General features: G+C 36.6%; 1 protein-coding gene across 2 annotated transcripts in view; it reads right to left on the reverse strand.

The window, feature by feature from the left end:
- nudt14 (nudix (nucleoside diphosphate linked moiety X)-type motif 14) overlaps positions 1–23,924 on the reverse strand; it is a 130,875-nt gene that overhangs the window by 32,447 nt on the left and 74,504 nt on the right. For both annotated transcript variants that reach the window (XR_003718599.2, XM_028821500.2), the window contains exon 3: positions 77–141. Coding sequence is in view for 1 of the 2 variants with exons in the window: in XM_028821500.2 (XP_028677333.1) it covers positions 77–141 (65 nt within the window). In the remaining variant the exon portion in view is untranslated. The remainder of the gene's footprint in view (positions 1–76; positions 142–23,924) is intronic.

Raw genomic sequence — 23,924 nt, forward strand, 5'->3', positions numbered from 1 at the left:
TGAGAAGTGAAATTGAATAAAAATCCTGGGAAAAAGTGGTAATAAAACAAAATACAAAACTCACCAAGTTACTTACCGGGACGGAATTGCTTGACCAGGATGAAACAGTGACAGGTAGTATTGAAGATCAAGACTGAAACACTAGATGATAATAAAGACAAGGAAAAAAACACACACAAATTATGAAAAAGGTGTTAAAATTAACTGTTTCCCAAAAATTTACTGCCTTACATATTTTTTTTATTAGCAGCTTCCCAGCTGATGTTAGAAAATGTATTATTTTCTTGTCAAAAAATTACTTATAGGTGTCTGAACCCGTACACTCCCAAGTTTATAACAGGTGGGGTCATCGAGTTCACACAGCTGTTGGAAAACCCTATTAAAAATATGAAAAATCAAGATACTATTTGGCCACATGCATAGTTAAATGAGTCTCTTCATATCTTTTCACCTTGTGTTGGTAAAATATGTTTCTATCCCTCAGGCATTTAGATTTACAAGTTTTAAAGTGAGATGTAAGGTATATATATATAAACTGCTGAAAACAATTAAAAGAACACTTTGAAAACATATTAGATCTCAATGGGAAAAAAATCCTGCTGGATATCTCTACTGATATGGACTGGGTAATGTGTTAGGAACAAAAGGATGCCACATCGTTTGATGGAAATAAAAATGATCAACCTACAGTGGGTTGAATTCAAAGACACCCCAAAAATCAAAGTGAAAAAATGATGCGGCAGGCTAGTCCATTTTGTCGAAATTTCACTGCAAAAACACAAAATCATACTCAGTAGTTTCTATGGCCCCCACATGCTGGTATGCATGCCTGACAATGTCTGGGGTCGGGGGGGCATGCTCCTTATGAGACAATGGATGGTGTCCTGGGGGATCTCCTTCCAGATCTGGACCAGGGCATCACTGAGCTCCTGGACAGTCTGAGGTGCAAACTGGTGGCGTCGGATGGACTGAAACATAATGTCCCAGAAGGTGTTCTATTGGATTTAGGTCAGGCAAGCATGGGGGACAGTCAATGGTATCAATTCCTTCATTCTCCAGGAACAGCCTGCATACTCTCTCCACATGAGGCCGGGCATTGTCGTGCACCAGGAGGAACCAGCACAGGGTCTAAGGATTTCATCCCAATACCTAAAGGCAGTCAAGGTGTCATTGTCTAGCCTGTAGAGGTCTGTGCCTCCCTGTATGGATATGCCTCCCCAGACCATCACTGACCCACCACCAAACCGGTCATGCTGAATGATGTTACAGGCAGCATAACGTTCTCCACAGCTTCTCCAGACCCTTAAACATCTGTCACATGTGTTCAGCGTGAACCTGCTCTCATCTGTGAAAAGCACAGGGTGCCAGTGGTGGACCTGCCAATTCTAGTATTCCATGGCAAATGCCAATCGAGCTCCACGGTGTCAGGCAGTGAGCACAGGGCCCACTAGAGGATGTCGGGCACTCAGGCCACCCTCATGAAGTCTGTTTCTGATTGTTTGGTCACAGACATTCACACCAGTGGCCAGCTGGAGGTCATTTTGTAGGGTTCTGGCAGTGCTCATCCTGTTCCTCCTTGCCCAAAGGAGCAGATATTGGTCCTGCTGATGGGTTAAGGAACTTCTACTGCCCTGTCCAGCTCTTCTAGAGTAATTGCCTGTCTCCTGGAATCTCTCACACCCACACCCACACACCCATAGAAAGCTAGCAACAAAAGCTGCCACACCCAACATCCAAAAAGTATTGTGATTGCTGTCATTTTGTGATCAGTATTTAAATCTACACCACCCTGTCCTAACTGTTGCCGAAGTGAAGGCCATTTTGTAACACACACAAACAAGGTACACTTCAATAATATCTACTAGAGGTAAAAAAAAAAAAAAACACACACATACACGTTACCCTGGAAAAATTGCTACAAGGTATACAGCTGGCAAAACTGTACTAAACAGAAAAAATGCGATGTGGAGCACAAGAACACTAACCTTGTAATCATTGCTTAAATATACAGTACTTGTCCCCTACATGTTCCTGAAGTGGACTTAGTAGGCTTGTGTGACCATTTCCACACAGTGCATCAAATAATAAAAAACAATGACCAAACCGCTGAGCTATAATACATGAAGGTTGGGGCAAGTGGGTTGAAATATGATTGATGTACACATCTTTGAGAATTCTCAAAGTCTTGAATAGACCTTTAACTTCCTGAACTGAAATTAAAACTGACCTTTCTACAATTTCTCCTCTCCATTTATGTGGATGATGCAAGGACTATTTTTAAATGAGTCTACATAGAATTTCAGGGTATGTTTTAAAAACTTGTACAGACCACTATCTGGTGTTTTCCTTTGAGTCTTTAATATCTCAATAAGCAAGTCTAAGATCCTCACCTGGTACAAAAATACAACAATTATACCTGTGCCAAAAAAAAAAAGAGGACTGTCCCACTACAAACCAGTAGTACTCACTCCGATTGTAATGAAATGTTTTGAGAGATACTTTTAATGAAATTCTCTGGATAGTTTGGACTACCCGTCCAGTTTGTAGATCATCACAACTAATACACAGGAGATACCATATGCCTTGTACCACATACTATCTTGGGTGAGGCAATATGCTATCTGCAGCTCTCAACCTACCACATGCCAAACCACCTGGATTGGGACTCTAGTGCAGTGGGTGATACCTCAGCACCACACTGGACCAGTGAGAGGTTGTAAATGGTGGCTGGAGTGCCAGTCCTGCCACCAACCCCCAAATTTTTCCCGTAAGTTGGAGGACCTGCTTGCAGGGCTAGATGCAGATTAATGTCATACCCAGGACAAACCAATAGCAGGGTAAGGGCCATGCTCAAGGGCCCAAAAGAGTAGAGTCACTTCTGGCGTTTACAGGATTCAAACTGGCAACCTTCCGATTGCCAGCACAGATCCCTAGCCTCAGAGCCAACACTCTGCCCATACTATCCTAGCACACATACATAATTCCTACTATACCAGAGTACTCTTTATAGACTACAACTCAGCATTTAACACTGTTGTACTGTCAAAGCTAATCACCAAGCTCCCTGACTTGTGACTTGCTGCCACCTCTGCAACTGGATTTTTGACATCCTAATTGGTAAAATTGCAGTAGGTGCAGATAGGCAGCATTAATTTCAACAAGCTGATAATCAACTTAGGCATCCCAAAGCACACTGAGACCCCTGCTGTACTTCATGCAAGCAAGAATTTCTCTTTCAAGTAAGGAATATTTTTGACATGTGACAATATTATTACTATAACTACTACTAGTAGTAGTACTACTACTGCTCCTCATCCACCTATGACTGCATTGGCAAACTCAGCAGCAGCTTCATTATGACATTTGCTGATGATACTTTTATCATAGACCTGATCACAAACGATCAACAGATTGCTTATAGACCAGAGCTTTGCCTTCTGACACAGTAGTGCCAAGACAATAACTACTCCCTCAATATTAGCAACACAAAGGTATTGATGGTAGACTGCAGAAGGATGATTTTACATTGGAGAGAATGCCACGGAAAAGGTCAGTAGTTTTAAATTTCTTGGGCTGGTCATCACTAGTGACCTGAAACGAACAACACACATCTTAGACTGTCAAGAACAAAGCTCACCAAAATGTTTAAGGAGCCCAGGTGTAAACACAGTTGAATCCATCCTCACCTATTGCATATACAATTCTGGTATAGCAACTGCTCAACTAAGGACCACAAAACACTGCAGTGGGTGGTGAAAATGGAACAGAATACTACATGTACATAGCTGCCTTCTGTTAGGAACATATATAACACACACTGCCTTAGAAAGGCAAGTGGCAATATTAAAACCATTAGTTATCCTGCATAGTAATTTTTCTCCATCCTCCATTTTGGTAAACAGTACAGAAACATTAGTACTCGCCCCACTAAATTCAGGGATAGTTTTTTTTTAATCTAAAGATCATAAGATTACACAACAGCCATTCATACTTACAAAGTTACAAATATTTATAAATATTTTCTTCCATATGTTGTATATATATGTTGCATTAAATGTATGATGTTGACTTGATGCTGACCAAGTTTACCATGATAAACTTGAACGGAAATTAATAAAAAGATATAAAACTTAGTATATTCCATGTCAGTTTAAAAAAATAAAACAAAATCTAAAAGTATGCTGTGATTTGAAAGATTATTAAAATTTAATTCATGACTTTTTTGTTGAGCCTTTTCTGATGGTTTACCAATGTACTTCCACTGGGATACAGTATTGTGTATGTAACAGAAACTGGTTCCCACACCAGTTGGTTTATGCATAACAATTAAGCTTCAGAGTGCATACCATTTTTATATGCATTAATAAAATGAAGTCTGCACTATAGTACATATTCAGTATAAAGACATCATGTGAATTTAGAAGGAAGTGTTGTCTACTGGGAAAGGAAGTGGCTATGAATATACAAAGCTAAGGGTTTACTCCCTGCCACTACTACCACCACCACCACAATTATCCCACCATTTGTGAATCTGTGTCACTTAAGCAGCCTGCATGAATATATACATAATCTAACTGTGTGTGAAGAATTATAAATGTAGGCTTTGGTGTGTGAATCAATATTGCTACAAATAAAATGTCTGATTAAAATGCTGCATGTGCTGGTATTTACAAAAAAATTGGAAATAAAAATAACATGTTAATTTTGACAAGAAAAGTGATCATTGTGCTTTTAAGCCACTCCTTTGTTCTGTAAAGGGTGAAGACAAGGTTAAATAACTTTGTCAAATGTTTTTTTTGGCCTTAATACACATATTGAAGAGATTAAGTTAGACTAAATGAACACCACTTTCACCCAGATCTTGCCACATCTCATTTAAGTTTTACTTTTAACTCCTGAGAATGTAATCACATATTGTCTTACTTTACAACATCACTCCTTGTCAAATCTTTTTAACATGCCACTATTAGCACTCACTTAGAGTTTAAAGGTCAATAATTGATTAATCAGGATCAAGTCCTTTCTTTTGGAAAAATACTGTTTTTGGGAGAATAAATAAAATTTAGGTGATTTCAGTTAATTTGATAATTCTATTCATTTCAACTTCATTAGATAGATAGATAGATAGATAGATAGATAGATAGATAGATAGATAGATAGATAGATAGATAGATAGATAGATAGATAGATAGATAGATAGATAGATAGATACTTTATTAATCCCAAGGGGAAATTCACATACTCCAGCAGCAGCATACTGATACAAAAAACAATATTAAATTAAAGAGTAATAAAAATGCAGGTAAAAACAGACAATAACTTTGAATAATGTTAACGTTTACCCCCACGGGTAGAACTGAAGAGTCGCATAGTTTGGGGGGGGGGAACGATCTTCTCAGTCTGTCAGTGGAGCAGGACAGTGACAGCAGTCTGTTGCTGAAGCTGCTCTTCTGTCTGGAGATGACACGGTTTAGTGGATGAAGTGGATTTTCCATAATTGATAGGAGCCTGCTGAGCGCCCGTCGCTCTGCCACAGATGTCAAGCTGTCCAGCTCCATGCCAACAATAGAGCCTGCCTTCCTCACCAGTTTGTCCAGGCATGAGGCGTCCTTCTTCTTAATGCTGCCTCCCCAGCACACCACCGCGTAGAAGAGGTGATAGAACATCTGCAGCATCTTATTGCAGATGTTGAAGGACGCCAGCCTTCTAAGGAAGTATAACCGGCTCTGTCCTTTCTTACACAGAGCATCAGTATTGGCAGTCCAGTCTAATTTATCATCCAGCTGCACTCCCAAGTATTTATAGGTCTGCACCCTCTGCACACAGTCACCTCTGATGATCACGGGGTCCATGAGGGGTCTGGGCCTCCTAAAAGCCACCACCAGCTCCTTGGTTTTGCTGGTGTTCAGATGTAGGTGGTTTGAGTTGCACCATTTAACAATTATTAACATTAAAAAACATGACTAGTTAAACAAGTCTGAGAAACAAATATGGCTACTGATTTGACATTAATATTTCTCTATTTGTAGAAACTAATTCCACTTCAACAAAATAAAACTGATTGACAACAAAATTAATAGAGATTCTCGTACTTTCTAGACATTAATCTTTATTGTGTACTGTGGCTTGACTGATGTTGTGAAAGGTTCAAGTATAAAACTAACCTAAACTATATATGTTAACTTTCATACTCATAGTTGCTAACCACCCTACACACTACCACACTACTAAGTATTTCTGCTCTTTGGAAATTTATAATTATTTGCATATTTTTATATTTATTTTAATCCATATCATAATAATAAGCAAGACAACCACTATACTCCAATCACTCGTTTCCATAACCCACTCACACAAACAGATTGTTTTCAGATGACAGGAGACCTTGCCCCACTGGGATGCCTGGAGAAGGGAAGGACTGGGAGAGGGCCAATATCTTCCCCGAGGCACAAGAGGGCAGCCCCCCTGGATTAGGGCCACGGATTGGGAGCTTGGAAGCTCAACCCTGTTGGGGTCTGTGGCCACAACCAGGGGGCGACTGGACGATCCTTGGGCCTTGGATGGCAGCACCATCACCACACCAGGAAGTGCTGCTAGAAGAGGAATCAAAGGCACCTGAAGTGCTTCCGGGTGCCCATGCAGCACTTCCGCTACACCATAAAGTGCTACAGGAAGTTCATCAGGGTGCACCTGGAGCACATCCGGGTGCAACATAAAAGGGGCCGCCTCACTCCATTCAGGGAGTCGAAGTTGGGTGGAAGAGGACGGAGCTTGCAAGTGGAGGAGTGAGAACGGCAAAGAAGAAGGAAAGAAAAGACTATGAGCAATAGTGCTGGTGGGTTGTGCACTAAGTGTGAGGTGCAAAGGACTGTGTAGTGAGAAAATTAAATAAATTCAGTGTGCTTTTTGGACATCTGGCTGTCTAAGTGTCTGTCTGTGTCCGGGCTTCTTTTACAAGATACACAAACTCACTTTCTTTTCTTCAGTGAGTTCTTCCTCTTTTCCTTTGTCATTCACTGACAAGACCTGTTAGATATGTTCTTGTGCAATCGATGTGGATTTTGATTAGTAATATTCAATTCATTTTTATAAAGTACACCTCCACTTATAAGTCAAGCTTGCTATAAGCTAATAAAGATAGATTCATTCAAAATGGATGGATAAATGGATAAAAAGCTGTAAAATACTATTCACTGCTAATAAACAAATAAGATGTAATTACAAAATGGGGGGTTTGAACCTAGAAAAAAAAGTTTGTGGAGTCCTAGTGGAATTATTTCTGTCCACAACCAATGTAATGAAGAGATTAAGAACAAGCCAAGAGAAAGTATTTTTCAGTTGGATACTGAACTTAAATGGCCAGCATTTGTGTTTAGAGCCAATCTACTTATTATAAGAATGACAAAACAGCTTTAGATAAGGCACAGAAATACAAAGATCCAGTAGAAGAGAAGATTGAAAGAGTTCAAACTTTTCATGTTAAGAGAATACGTAATGTGAATAAACAAGCTAATCAATAAAAAAAGGCAAAAACGAAGCCTGGCTATAGGGACATTACAGCAGCTACTTAGGGATCTTTCAAATACTGACCAGATGATATTTTGGAAAACTGCAGCCAATCAGGAATGAAGAGCTGTTTAGACTTAATGCCTGATTTTTGCGATATTGTTAAACTGCTTACATCTAATAGGTTGTAGATTGCTGTCTCACTTATAGAGTAGTATATGCTTTTTCATCAAACCAATGCAATAAAATGTTAAGTTAAGGTAAAGGACATGTTTACAGCCTGGAAGACAAAAAGATGACAACACAGTAGTATTCTTGGACTCTCTTCTATCTATCTATCTATCTATCTATCTATCTATCTATCTATCTATCTATCTATCTATCTATCTATCTATCTATCTATCTATCTATCTATCTATCTATCTATCTATCTATCTATCTATCTCTATCTATCTATCTATCTATCTATCTATCTATCTATCTATCTATCTATCTATCTATCTATCTATCTATCTATCTATCTATCTATCTATCTATCTATCTATCTATCTATCTTAATATCCACTATAGACACCAAAACATTCTTTACAAATTTCATGGCATTTCTACTTTGGGAACTGAACTTCAAATTGCTAATAAAATTTGCAGATACATTAAATTTAAATTTCATTAAATCATTGTTAAGCTTACTTAAAGGAAAGTTTCAGGATAATAAGATTTTAAGTAAACACTAATATCACCACAATCCTATTAAATTAGCAAAGTGAAAATGGTAGAACAGCGGTTTTATTTTCTATGTGCATCAGAAATTCAAGTAATTTGTACAAATTCACATTTTTAAACATATATCAGAAGGAGAACATATACAAACAGATCCGAATGCCTCTCTGCATCCCAAAGGCAACAGTTATCACACTTGCACAATGATACATTACTAATCTAGCTCTCAGCCTGGTAAAACAATCTTTCATACAGGTAGATGATAGTGAAAGGGCAGTTGGCTTGAATCTAACCACACTGAGAAGTCATTATAGAACTTGGTGACTAGCTCCATGAGAATTATTGATAGTTTGGTTTGGTACAGTAGTAGCTGAAGGCCTGTAATTCGAAGTGTGCACAAAAGTAATGTCTGAATTTGAAAATAAACAAACAAAATACCAAAAATAACGTAACATCCTCAAACATGCTTAACCTTATTTAAGGTTGAAGGTGGCTAACGTCTATCCGAGAAAAAAAGTGCAATTTTGTTAAAACAACTTTTAGTAGACTGTCGAATTATCAGTGCTTGCACTTACTTATAAATATGTACATAGTGAAAATAGTCTAAAACTTGTAGAATGTCAAAAGTAATGTTTCAATTGACAGGCATAAAATGACAAGTCTTTTTGATGAATCTGCCAAGAGCCACTCTACTGAAACCATCAGAAATATGAAGCATATTCATAAATGCATAAGTTCACAAAGCTTCTTTCTAAAAATAAGGCAGCAGACAAAGTAAGCACTTCATACATCAGTCAAATTACCTAACAACTTGAAAAGCACATCGCACAAGGGAGCCTAATTATAGAGAAACCCAAAGACGAGTTTAAAACATAATGCCCCACTCTTTCATTAACCACCTAAATACATACACCTCTTGCTCTCACGCCCTGAAACACGTAAATTCCTTGTTCTGCGGATGGAAGAAGCTGACTTCAGCCTATTGAAAACCACAGCCCTCCATTTCCAAAGCAGACAGTGTCAATTAGACAGTAGTCGTGGAGAGCAGGGCACTGGAAACAGTAGGAGAGGCCTAATTAATACCTGGCCAGATCTCAATCTCTTAGCATCCACTCTAAGGTCCTTTTCATGAGCTTTTGAAGTTTTTGCTTTCTAAGTTACCATAATTTTGTCTTCTTGGTAATTACATTCTGGTGAAATGCTGTCCACTACTGAGTGAAACAGAAACAGGCAGCCTGGCTACACAAATAAAAGGCGAGATGAAACATGCCAAAGAAGAGCTGAATGAATTTTGGCTGAAAGGATCAGTGCTGGTCTCCATTTCAGGAACTGCTTTCATGAAAAAAAACTATTTGGTTTATTCTTTAAAACTGTTAGTACACAGATCAATTGTGTACTCAGTTGAGTAATAGGTTTCCAAGACAAAGTCAATATATCCAAGTTTCTTTAGTTTGAGGAATGTACACTCTGGGGTTAAGACTCACCACGACTCAAAGGCAGGTAAGTTAACTCTAATAGTTCAGCTTCCCAAAGTATATATGCTTTGATGCATGTGTACACAATAGTTCATCCCCAAATAACATATCAAGTATTTTATCAGAAATTCATGAAGCTTGAAAGAAGTTCATGAAAATATATGTATCAACCTACCATTTGATTTTTAATATGTATAACAAAATCAAAAAGAGGGTGGACAGTTGCTTAATGAGTAGCACGGTCATCTTACTAATCCAGTGACCTGGGTCTGAACCCCTCATTTAGCCTTTGTCAGTGTCGAGTTTACACATTGTTCCAGTGTCAGTGTGGATTTTCCTACTACAGCCATTATTAGCTGGTGAGTTTGACTGACAATTTCAATAATGTAATAATGTACAATATGTTAGTTATATATTATATAACAAATCTGAGGTGGGTGGAAATTTGTATAGTTTCTACAGTGGGTTTTAGGCCCAAAGAGGTATGGTGAAAATAATTTTGCTAAGAGAAGGCTAAGCCTGCATTACAAATACACAAACAACTTGGCTAATGAATTCCATGTCCAGGGATACTATATAATATGCCATTATGAGAAAAAATGAACCAAAAATTGATGCTTTGACAAATGTATGCATATATCAACATTTTAGAATGTTGCAAGAAGCATTTTGTTCTGCATTTACCATGCTGGCTGGCGGAGTGTACCAGCAGCTTACATGGCTGCTTATTGGCTACAGGGACCCTGTCTAAGTTCTTGGCCCAGTCACTAGATGGTGTTTGTGCATCTCTTTCCCAAGGCTCTTAATTCTGTTTACCTCTCAAAGATATATGTTAACCTAATTGGTTGATATTAAACATACTATGGCCTATCTAGGTGTATATGTATGCAGGAATAAGGTCAGTGATGGTTTACTTTGCCTTCCAAGGTTGGTTCATGTGTTTTGTGAAATGCTGCTAAGACAGTCTCCCATGACTCCATAGGACAAAATGTAAAGTTGGATATAAGTTAAGGTTTTTTTGAAATGTTGTTTATTCCAGGCTTACATGTCTCATATACAGATGCTATTCTAGAGGATAAATGTCAGTCATTAAATAATTGCTCACCTTCTGTATACTTGCAGCAGTATTTTTTTATAAAAAAAAAAATGTCACCCTGAAATATTGTACCTTCTTGTTTTAATGAGGCTTCTTGCTTTAGAAACAAGTTAGATGTAAAAACTTACGTTATTTGGCCCATGCTATGTTTTGCTCCACTAATTTGTGGTGGCTTGTGCATTATTCCCATTTTTGTGTAGGTTTTCCTTCCATATTCCAAATTTGTGTATATTATGTTAGTTGTTAATTCTCAATTAGATTAATGTAAATGTGAATGTGTCTTTATGATAGGGCCCTGTGTTCAACCAGGCCACTGTGACCCAGAATTTTATTAAGCATATTGCAGAATATTATTTTATGTATAAGAACTAAAAGAACAAACTTCTGCCAGCCCACATTTCTTTTGACTATATCAGTGAGCTTCTCTACAAGTGAATGTTTACAAAAGTTTTCATGGTCCATAAAAATTTTAAAGTGATGCTGGATTATAAATGAAACTTTTACATTTTGTTCCAAAAAGTATTTTCATTGCAAGCTCACAAGTAGGAAAAAAAATAAAGAAAAAATTAGACGTGTCAGCAAGTATCTTGCACAGTGTCAGAAAGTGAAATGTGCTGCTTGCTGAAGTTTGCTTGCTCTTTTCCTTTGATAGCTATTGCCAATGGATAGCTTTAAATGCACTACCACTAGCCTCTGTCCGTACATCATTGAAGTCGCTGCCATTTTTCAGAATGAAGATAAAGGACAAAATCATGTTTAAAGAGTTGCATGGTTCAGTGGCTGTTAGTAGAATAAAGGTGCATCTGTCAATTGAATCAAAACCTCTATGTAACACTGGTCTGTGTGTGAAAGAGGCAAAAAATGTTACTACTTCTCAAAACATGTATTAATATTCCTATGGCCAGTCTGAGAGTGACCTATGTTTTAGGAAAAGATCTTTTGAGTAGAAGCCACCAAGATGGAGCTTTTTGGTCAAAAGTTGCTGCTCATACCTCTGAAGAAAAGGTAACCCTACAATGAAATATTGTGACAGTAGCTTTGTAGAGGAATTGTGCCATAACACTGCTGCCTCATGGATCCTACGTCAACCAGAATCCTAAAGATAAGTAGAATAACTAGAGATTCTTAATTGTCCCTGTGTGAGTGTCAGCCTAATTGTTAAAGTGTTGGGCTCTATAATTGACCATCCCCCATCCAGAGATGGTTGCCGCTTTGTGCATAGTGTTACTTAGGCGTGGAGCCCCTGCGACTGTGAATAGGATTAAGCAGGCATTGAGAACATTATATTAGATATTAGAGCTTAATACAAATTAATATGGCATAGAACTGGAAATTACTGAAAGGGAGCTTATTTCATTCATTTGAAAACTACAGTATGAAAGAAGATTTACTTTCGGCAGGATAATTATTCCAAGCATATTGGTAAAGTAACAATGGAGTAACTCATAAAGGAAAAGGGTGAATGTCTTTGAGCAGCCCAGTGAAGATTTACATCACAACCATGTCAAGAACCTATGAAATTATTTTGAAAATGGTTGTTTGTAGGAAGTTGAACTAGCTGGAAGAAACTGTCACAAAGGACAGGGAATCAACAGACTGGATGACATATAAGTAGATCCTAACCAATCTGCAAAATGCGTGACAACAGTTACAAAAGACTTAAAAGTACGACTGTGACAAAAGGTTGGAAATCCAAATATCAACATATGAGGTCATAATATGTATTCAAAAAAAGCAAATTCTAGTTAGATAGATATAGTTTAGATAGTTTAGATATCAACTGTTATATAACTAATTTGCCATTAAAATAATGCAATAAAATTACATTGTAGAACTAAAAGTGCAATTATAATTTTTAACCCAATATTTCAAAAAAAAGTTTGAAGGGTTTGGGAGAAAAAAGTAGATTTTGGTGTCACATAGTCATTTTGAATATAGTGTGTTGTTATGTTTTTCAATATTAAAATATATAGCATTCATCTTAAAGAGATAGTATAAAGGGTTAATAAATGTCAGAAACCTGTTCGGGCATATCAGGAAACCAGATAAAGTTCAAGTGAACAACACACACAAAGATGTAGTACTGTACACAAAGTGAACTGAAAGATGACTAAGAAATCACCAGATGTCCAGCAACCAATTAGAATGGACAGTTGTTACATATACAGAAATGTCAAGGGTGGTGCCTCAAACCAAAGGGTATAAGAAGAACCAGAATATAATAAAACAGACTTTTATATAAGTCATAAAATTAACCTCTATCCTTTGTTTCTCTGATCATTCTATGTTGTAATAGACTGCTGTGAAAGATGTTCTCTCTAAGGCATTTGTCGAGGAGTAATTAAATGACACAATGAACAGCTTTTCCCCATACCTTATTACTGACCTAAAACTTTTCCTAGTACAGAATAAGTTTCTTTCTTTAATTAAGATGTCGATTTCCACCACGAGGGTCAAAAAACATTCTCATTGCATTTAGCATAATTAAAATTAGAACATACAGTATATGGGGAAAAATCTGTTTGCATATACACAGTATTAGGACATTATAGTATAAATGTAGTAGTATTTGTAGACTTTAATTAACTTTTCCATATACAAGTTAGTGTAACAACATGGAAATATGAATTCCCAATGCTCAATATAGGGGTGTTGAGAACACCAATTTGAAGTGAATAAATGTAGATTCTTTCCTTAATTTCATCTGCAAATTATTATTATTATCAATTTATTACCCATTGTATCTACATCTTTCTTAAGTAGGGGTATGGCAAAATCATCACATTTTGTTTAAAATGTCTGTCAAACCAAACATGCACAAGATAGGTTAGCTCTGAAATGCAAGCAATAGAAAGCACACACAGGCAGGACTGGTGCACTAAATGCAAGCAGCAGATCAGAATATTGATATGAATGCTGAATAAGTAATTAAATTAACTGCTTCTGAATAATTGCCCCAGTTATGTAGCTTTTAATGATTCAGAAGTGATGAAAATCCCTGAACTTCTTGTCCCAACATTTACATGAAGTTCACAAAAGTTTGTCATTTATTGGATTGGTTTTAATAAAGTAGAGTTGTCTTTAATTCTGCTTTCTTCTCTTTTGGGCATGTAGCAGCAATTCCTCTTATGGTGGCAAGTGAACTTTTGGGGCTTGTGGTACGGTTGGGATAAAACTTGCTGCTACTCAATAAAGTAACAAAACATATCAGTAACCCAGTGATCTGCATTCTTTTCACTGTACTGAACCAATTAATTCAAATTACTTTGGTGAATGCTGGAGTACACATACCTAGACAGCACTATTAAAAAGAAGTTTTTTTATTTTTCTTAGTAGAAAAATAAAAAAATCTCTTCACAATCACCGTATGTATTAATTTGCCACATGAATTTGTGTTCTAACGTGAAGCATTTTTTTATAAATATCAAAATATCCCTAGCCTGCTTTTATGGATTAAAATAAAGAGGAAGGGTACCAGAGTCCAAATGTATAAACAAAAACTTTAAACTTGCTGAATATGTCAATTTTTCAAGTGTTACTGAGTACCGATCTGTGTATTGAGCTTGCACACAGATGGATATGACTTACTACACAGCACATAACTGACTAAACATTTTTGGTAATTGGCGAGTATTTCTGACACATTTCCAGTATTCAGTATTAAAACGGATTAATAAAGTATCTATCTATCTATCTAAAACAGTTAATCTTCTACAGTTAAACAGAATGACTGATACCAATCAATCTGTGAAGCCATGGTGAGAATGTGCAAACTCCATGTTGATCCTGGAGCTTTGAGGCAGGAATGACAGCTCTGCACTAACACTCTGCCTCTGCTAAAACATCTGTAGTAACCTTACTAAAATTAAATAATTAAAACTAAAAGTAAGCCTGTAATATGTACAGTTCTTGTCACCTGAATGCACACTATGTGCATGCTCAACCTCTCTAAGTAGCTATTTCTACAGTTCTAAAGATGACGATACATGATGATGCTTGCAAGAAAATGCAATATCTTTGTGAAATAACAATAATAATTGCAACAAAATGCAATATGTTTTTTGAGTGACAGAAATAAGTTTGCACATGATTCAGTATGTGTGCCAGCTTTAGGGGTACAACCTGGGGTAAATGGCAAGACTTCACTCATGAAGGCTACCCCAAAACAGAGAAGTGAACATGAAATTAATCCTTTTCTTAAGAAAATAGTATCAAGAATCTGTGATAAAAAAAAGACTGCTTCCAGTTTACTTTTATTGTCACAAGCATGCATCAGAAATGTAGAAGGAACATTTTCCTACATCAAAACCTTGCTACTTCAAAGTGGAAGTATCTGGTAAGTTTTAAGGCTTTTGTTTCTATCTTTATACCCCGGTAACCTTTGATTCCACTTTAACGTGCAAGAACAGGCTTGGTATTTTTTTAAATTAATTAAAATGCTTTACTTCAGAACATAATTTCATGTGGCATGCTTAATAGATATTTGACAATGAAGAAATAACTTTGACATTAAAAATGCTGAACTTATCCTTTAACAGATATCCATTAAAACATTTGAAGCAACAGTTGCATTACACACTGCGTAGTGCTGAAGTGTACTGAGCCATACTGTCAAAAACTCAAATAGTTTTTGTTCCCTGGATTAGTAGTGACATGTAGCAAGGTCTCTGTTCATATAAGGCTGTCTACAATGCACATGCACAGTAATTTTGTATTAGTTTGGTCCCATTCTATATGGTGTTGCTACATGACCCTAGTGTTTGCATCAGTTTTCTCTGGGAGCTCAGGTTTCCTCTTATGTGTTTACGGACTCTAAATTGACCTAGTGTCAGAGAGAAAAGTTGAGTTTTGTCCAGAACTGGTTTCTTTCTCATAAAACACATGAATGAATACTGCTATCTATGCCCAAGTTACTGTTAATTTAGCCAGTTCTGGAGTTGGAATGAACATTCCCAGAGAGCAAAAGCTTCATTATAATGCAAGCAGTGGGGCAGGAGCCAAATATGGAAATGACACTCTTCTATACAGACTGCATGCTGTAGTTTAAAATCAGATTATTTTGCCACGCAACTCTCACATCACATTGAGATTCTCATTGCATTTGCTACAGACATTTCAGAATATAGCAAAATAACAGGGGCATTCAATAATGTAACTACACGACTATGAAAATAAAATCTGAAGGTCAAACTCACTGCATTACATTTCAATGTAATCCCCCTTGACTTCAACACAATTGATCTACTTTGTCTGCAGTGATTTCATCTTTTTGAAATAGAAGGATTAATCTTGGTTCTCCAGCCAACCTATTACCGTCTCCTTGATATAATTTTTAACAGGAAATCACTGTTCATGTTGGAATTTCTTCACGTTTCAAAAGAGAAAATAATCAGGACTATGTCTGGATCATATGGTGTATCCACTAAGCTCTATGAAGCCACTTTCCCTGATAGCAGCCTTCGATTTTGGGATTTGTGGAACGGTGCATTGTCATGAAGCAGCAACAGCTGACAGTTTCTCATGACATTTCTATTTGATGGTCTCATGTAATGACTGTATGTAGAAGTATAAGTTTCTCCAGTGATGGATGACTTGTGTGGCATGTATTCCAACAGAAGAACACCTTTTGCATCCCAGAAAACTTTTGCTATGACTTTTTCAGCCTGCCGTTACACACAAACTTTCATTGGGGACGGGGAACCTTTATGCTTCCTTTGCATGGATTCTTTTTTGGGTTGAAGGTCATGGTTGTGAACCCATATTTCATCCCCAATAACAATCAGTGGCAAAAAGTCAACAGGATTTATTCTAATAAGGTCCAACTTCTCATGATTGAATTTCTGGGGATGTGCTTTTTGTTCCGGTGTCAGCATTCAGAGAAACTATCAGGAACTGACCTTTGAGATCATCAAATGAGTATAAATAACTGTGGAAACTATGCCAGCTGAAATGCCTAGTTAATGGGCTACAACAATAACCTTGACATAATGATCTTCTATAAACATGGTCTCCACACTTTAAGCACATTTCCTGGGAAGATGCCTCCACAGGGCACCCCTTGTGGGGATCATCTTCAATCAACTCCTGTCCCTACTGAAATCGCTTGGCCAAAATTTCACTTTATATGGTTATAAGACATGGATGCTATCCAGTGACCTGAAATGAAGACTGGACTCCTTCGGTACTGTGGGTTCCGCAGGTTTGACTTTGTGTCAAACGAACGGTTGCTCTTGGAGCTCTGAATAAGGCATGTAACCTGCTTTGTAAGGGAGTGTTACAGTACGACAGCCATGTGGCACGATTCCCTGAGGGTGATTCTCATTGTTCAGGACCCAAGTGGCTGGACCAGGCCAAGGGAACACCCATGTAACACCTGGCTGTAGCAGATAGATGGTTAATTCCAGGGGGTGGAAGTGAACCACATGTCTGCCTGGGGGGTTGCCAACCAGGATCCCAAGCTGTTTCATCTTGTGGTAGGTTTAGCAATGCGCTGTACCAGTGCATGCTCCCCAACCTGACCTGACCTGACTGTATGTTCCTCAAAGTCTCTTACATTCACAGATGTTGTGGATGTAAGGCAGCCTTCAGATTTCCAGTGTTCACCATGGGACATCTCTCAAGTTTGTAGCTTGTCCAAAGGGCATTTGAGATAAGCCGAAGCTCTAGTCAGTAATGATAGCAACATATCCTCAATTTAAAATACATTAAAAAATATATGGTAACTTAACAAGCTAGAGGCCAAATCTTAACATTAATAATAACAAAAAAAGGTTATCAAAGGAATAAAAAAGAATAATAGAAAGCTTCTGTAAAAAGGCTTCCACATGGCACAGCACCTGGAAGAAGGACCTTGGCATAGAACAGTTGCTTCTCCAGGTGGAGAAGAAACAGTTGTGGTTGACAGAGGATACTACCAAGGTGACACCCATGGTGGATATGCTGTGCAGAGACCAATACAGGAAGATCCAAGAAATGCTATATAGTTCATATCTTTTGATAATGTTCGAAAAGTACCTGGAGGCTGTTGCTTAGGACAGGGTGATCATGTCTACCCAATGTGACCATCAGTAGGACAAGAGGATAGAGATTGAACTGAAGGTGTAGTTTTGAGGTTCCATGTTATTCTGCTAAGATTTGCAATATCAGATATTCAGGATTTGTACTTTAGTAATTGTTTTCACTCTGAATATGCAGTTATCAGCGTCTCTGCTATTTTCTAAGCTGATAATTTATTTTTAAGATTCTGTACCAGGATACTGAATTTTTTTATCCAAATTATCCATGAATTAGTTTTTGTGTTGGGTGCTTATATATTACTTTAGCTGTTACATTTTAGGAATTTGCATTTAGCTGCTGACAAAGAAAATCCAAATGGCATTTAAAAAGAAAAGACAGTGTGATTTTTTGCTATAGCAGTTAACAAATATTACTTCAGTCTTATCCTCCCAGAATGCATGAAATGCATCCGTGTCACACAAAACTGCCAAAAGAATTCAATATTTTATTCATTTTTATTTTTTAAACAGCACAACCCAACTTCCAGTATTTTAAAAGGCCAACTTCTCCTCTATGAAAGAATATTTTACAATAGACTTCCCCTAACTAATGAGAGTCTTTAAAATATCCACAAAGGTGGCCCGATGAGGTAATTTTTAAAATCTCCTCTCACTAGTTATATATCTTTTTAAAATATTTACTCCTAAAACAGGGGGAAGATTTCTAAAAGTTACACTATTGAATAAATATCTCTAAAGATCCATTAAACCAAGAGAATGATGTGTAAGATTCAGGATAAGAGATTTTTTATTTAACCTACATTCTCATCCCTACCCGAAGGAACACTGGACAACACAATCAAAATAAATCTAAAGTGGTTTAATTTGCTTCAGACCTGTAATATTTTAACACAAATGAGGGGGTGTGGACGCTCAGCAATAAGTGGAATGTGTAACAAAACATTTGAATCATTATAAATTTGATGATCACACTACTTAACTTGCCTATTGAATTTGTTTCTGAATTGGATGAAGAAAAAGTACAGAGCCAACAAGCATGTTGTAAAACTGAATGACTAGAATAGCAGACTAAGAAAATATTCAGATTATGGGGAAGTACTGAATCTCTCCTCTCTTCTAATCTGCTAACAGTTGGCTTTGAATGATGGGTCCAGGTTAGCTTTCATTGTAGAAGCAGTAGAAAGCAGGGTTATTTCTGGTGGCTCTAAGTATTGTCTGCTTATCTCTGTTAAAAAGAAGAGTGAAACAATGGATGGATTTTCCTCTTCTTTTAACAAAGTGGGCTGACACTACACACAGTGAAAAGACACTAAGCTTCTTATTAATCACATCCCCAGCCACGCCATTAAGCTACCACTTACAACAAAGCTACATGGATTGTACAAGAGTAATGAGCTGAGGTCTGCTAACTGAGGTAGCTTTGCATGCTGACTGAATGGCTGCCTTGTTTTATGGGTAAGGTGGGTGTATCTTGATCTCTAAATGAAAGGTCAATGCACAGAGAACATGACCTTTTTCAATGTTCTTGGGCAAAGTAATCAAACATAGTTAAACTATCCTTAAAATATATTTGTATAAAATTAAATGAAGTTATTTAAATCACACCTTTTAATGCTACCCAAAAATTGTGGGGAGCAGGCTTGGGGACAAATACTGTTACATGTAATTAGCACTATTTTGCTTATTGTCACATGTAATCAATTATTATTATTATTATTATAATATTATAATATTATTATTATTAATAATTATTACCACTTAATCAATATTTGAAACATTTTGCATAAGACCTGAGATGACTGTTAGTTTTTTCAAAGACCCCGTTTAACATGTGTTTCATGAATAGACTGTACCCGTATATGATTTACATTTACATCTGGCATGAAAACATGTTTCCAGTGTCCACTCTTATGTAACATCTGTGTGCCTTGTTTGTAACGAATATCTAGCGGTAATCATGTTTAAATATTTTGACCCAAGCTGGGTACATAAAGTGTTGTTTTTGGCCTCCAGTAAAACTGATTTTGACACCCTTAGATTACAGACTAACATTAAATCTAAAATTGTTTTCAGATGTTTGCTGTGGGAGTTATGTATTGTCAACATGTGCTGTGGGATTTAAAAGGCCTTACAAAAGCAAAGGATTAAAAAAAATTGTAGTCCCAGATTTTAAATGTCTTAGATCCACTGCTCCCCTGTCACTGCTATAAGCACTTTGTAATGTATCACATCAGAACCAAACAATGATTTCAGCAGAATACCACAAAGGTATAATGATGGTTCCAATATTTACAATGTTACATCCAATCCCTGTTGCACCATGTGTAAATTCCAAGAAGACAAAGAAAGAGGATGCAAATTTATAACGATTAATCAAATCGGTTGAAATATCATTGAAAATCATTCAGAATAGCTTCAACCACAGATCTAATAAGAGAATGCTATGATGCAAAAATAAACCATCAGGCTTGATAAACATGCCAAAATGGGAAGGTTTCTTCTCTAATACTGTCATACACACCTATTGATTATTCTGGGCTTTGGGAGGTTTTAGGTGTGGTGGTGGTTGTTGCAGATACAAGCTGAGATCAAGGCTCATTATAACATGTCCAAATATATAGATAGCATAGGTAACTAGTTGGAACCTGGTTACCTACTGCAGTATTTTCTGTATGACTGATTGTCAGATAGATAGATAGATAGATAGATAGATAGATAGATAGATAGATAGATAGATAGATAGATAGATAGATAGATAGATAGATAGATAGATAGATAGATAGATAGATAGATAGATAGATAGATAGATAGATAGATAGATAGATAGATAGATAGATAGATAGATAGATATTGTTAAGGCTGATGTGTGCTTAGATAGCAGTGTTGTTGTTTTAAAAAGGCACAAGAAAAAACTAAGAGAAGTAGGTAAAAAGACAAAAGTACTATATAACTAACAATAAAAAACAGTTCCACCATATGTAAAATAAGTTTAGTGGAAATTGAAAGGTCCTCATAGTAACAATGTAGTGTCAAGCAACCTACCAAAAATGAAGACATTAAAAGCTGGATGCAACAAGAAAGAACTAATTATTTTATGTCTCTGTTAATTTTAAAATATGATTAATAGAGAATGCTGAACTCGCTATACGTATAAAATGCACTCTTAGGCATTCTATAAAACTGGGCCGATCAAAGCGACAAAAATATGCACTGTGTTCTATCCTCTAGGTATTACATGCATAAAAGAAACAAAGCAAAGCTTAGACATGGATCACATAGCAAAATATAGTTAATTTAAAAACAATGTGTATAGAATCAATCACAGACACGCTGCCACAAGTGAAAACTTGCCATACTATTTGTTAAAACAAGATTATTTTGACTACCCAGCATTAAATACAGTATATACTGCCAGAAAGTGAGAAAGATCATTATTGAATCAATAAATGTACTACACAGAACAAATTTTCAGATAGGTAGAAGAGAATTAAGCTGGTACACCCAAATCTTTTGAAATTAATTTCATATTACGTTGTTAGTATGTGATGTGTTATAATCATTTTTTCATTATATTGTTTTTAGCATTGGTGTAACATCTTGTCTTCTAGACAATACCTAAGCTCATGTTTTTTTATGCATTTAGATGACTACTTACAAGGAGGCATGATTCTTCCCAGACTAATGACAGTAAACAATTCTGCTATAGCAGCTGAAGTTTGTAAGGTAGTTATCAAATATCAGGCATTTTCATTTACTTATTTACATTAATAAATTAATTTGTATATTCAAATTTAATAATCTTTGTAATCTTTTAGAAGAAATCAGGAATTACAAAATTAGCCACTAATTTCTAACCCTCACCTTGAATGTTACTGATTTTGTTTCATTTACAGATTTTTTGTATGAAAAACAGTTTCTCAATTTCTTCAGAAATGACTTCAAGTTTTAATTGTGGACAATATTGACTTGAGTAGCCTACATTTTATATAGGTAAGGGGGATCTGAAGCCTGTCTTAATAGCACAGCTATAAACAAACACACCTCTGGATAAGGAAAACAGACTCCCATAATAAAAATTAAATAAAAAAAATAAAACTAGCATCTTTACACAATGTCTAACTATCAATTAATTTGGAACCTAACTGTTATATCTGATTGAATTTTAAGTAAAAATTAACAGTTACAACTTTCCAAAACACAATACAGCCTAACATGATAATAGGGGTTTCAAAAGAAAGTTATGTCTCGTCTGTCACACCTCAGAGTGTCATATATAATAGTTTGTAGCATTGCAAAGTTTTCACCCTAACTTTGGTTATGTCTTAAGTGTTAAGCCAAACTCTGAGCTTTCTAAAATTTATCACAGTTTTTAGAGTCCTAAGTTTGCTTTACAGTGCTACTAAGATGTACTTTAAAATTCTAAACCAGTCATAAAGGTCCCTTCACAGACAAAACAATTTGAAACCTTTGTTCCTATGCACCTACCTTGAAGGACTCTCAGTTCTAACTCAGCCTGTCATTTACATATGCCTCCTCTCACCAGCTGCGCTAAAATGAATCTATTTTCTTAGTTATTTACTACAGTTTAAGAAGCAAACTTCAACTAGTCATTTAGATGCTTTCAACTTACTGATTTTTTAATACCTCTTGATGAATCTCCGTGAAGCCTCTAATGCAGCCATATTCAACACCTGCTTGTTTTAGGGGCTGGTTCTCTTGAATTTTCTCTTCAGCATATTAAGGGCATGCTCAATTGGATTTCAGTCAGGTGTCTGGCTTGGCCATTGGGATTATTCATTTCTTGTAGGATGAAGTGGCATCCAATGAGTTTGGAGCATTTACTGGAACTTGAGCAGAAAAGATGTTTCTATACACCTCATTCATTCACTAACATCAGCAGTTACATTATTAATGAAGAGAACTGTGCCAGTACCTGTGGCAGCCATACATGCCCAAGCCATGTTTAACCATGCCACCTGTCTCATCTGTCCACAAGACCTTTTTCCAGACTTCTGTAGGCTCTTTTAAGTACTTTTTTGCAAGCTGTAATCTGTCAATTCTGTTTTTGAGGCTAACTAGTGGTCAGCATCATTTAGTACGGCCTCTATTTTTCTGTTCATAAAGTCTTCTGTGGATAGTAGTCTCTGATACATAAACACATATTTTTTTTTATAGTGAGGACTCTTCTCTCATTAACAGTGGGGGTCTTCTTTGGCCTACCAGACCCATTGTGATTACTGAGCTCACTAGTGAGTTCTTTCTTCCTAGTGATATTACAGACAGTTGATTTAGCTAATCCTAAGGTTTTACTGCTGTCTCTAATGGTTTAAATCTTGTTTTTCAGCCTCATAATGGCTTTTTAAAATTTAACTGACACAGCTCTTGTCCTCATATTTAACAATTGCAACTACAGACTCCAAAGGAAGACTGTAAGTAGAAGCAAGCCTAAACATCTTATACCTGCACTAATGAAGCAATAATACACACCTGAGTAATCAGAAACAAATGTGACATCAACTGTCCCAAACATTATGGTGTCCTGAAATGGGGGGACCATGCATAAAAAAGTGTTGTAATTTCTACATGGTGTGTCCAAAATGTATGCAAATGTACCCCTAAATTAAAGTCTGCAATGTGCACTTTATTCATGTCTGAATTGTTTTATTTGCAATGTTAAACTGTGGAGCAGATGGGTAAATCAAGGAAAAATGTGTCTTTGTCCCAAACATTATTGAAGGCACTGCAAGTCCTACTACTCTATGTAGTGGCATACTACACTACTCATCAAGACAAACAGTCTCCAGGTCTTTGAGAGATGGTGAAGGTGGAAACATGTTTTATACTCTGTGTTTAACAGTTTCTAAAAAGTTCAATGATGTTAAGATCTGATGGTTGACGAGGCTATGAAAGGTGTTTAATTTCATTTCATTGTAGTATTCATTAAACCATTCTTTAATTTGCTTAGCATTGTACAGAGTATGGGGCATTATCCTGAAAAGACTGTTTGCACCATATAGTGCCTCTGGTCCTGTAAAATGGCCTCATGCTCCTTGTTTGACATATTATTATTATTAACTATTTACATTTATATAGCACTCTTCTCGCTACTCA

The sequence above is a fragment of the Erpetoichthys calabaricus genome, chromosome 16 (genome assembly GCF_900747795.2).
Source record: "Erpetoichthys calabaricus chromosome 16, fErpCal1.3, whole genome shotgun sequence".
Classification (NCBI taxonomy): domain Eukaryota; kingdom Metazoa; phylum Chordata; class Cladistia; order Polypteriformes; family Polypteridae; genus Erpetoichthys; species Erpetoichthys calabaricus.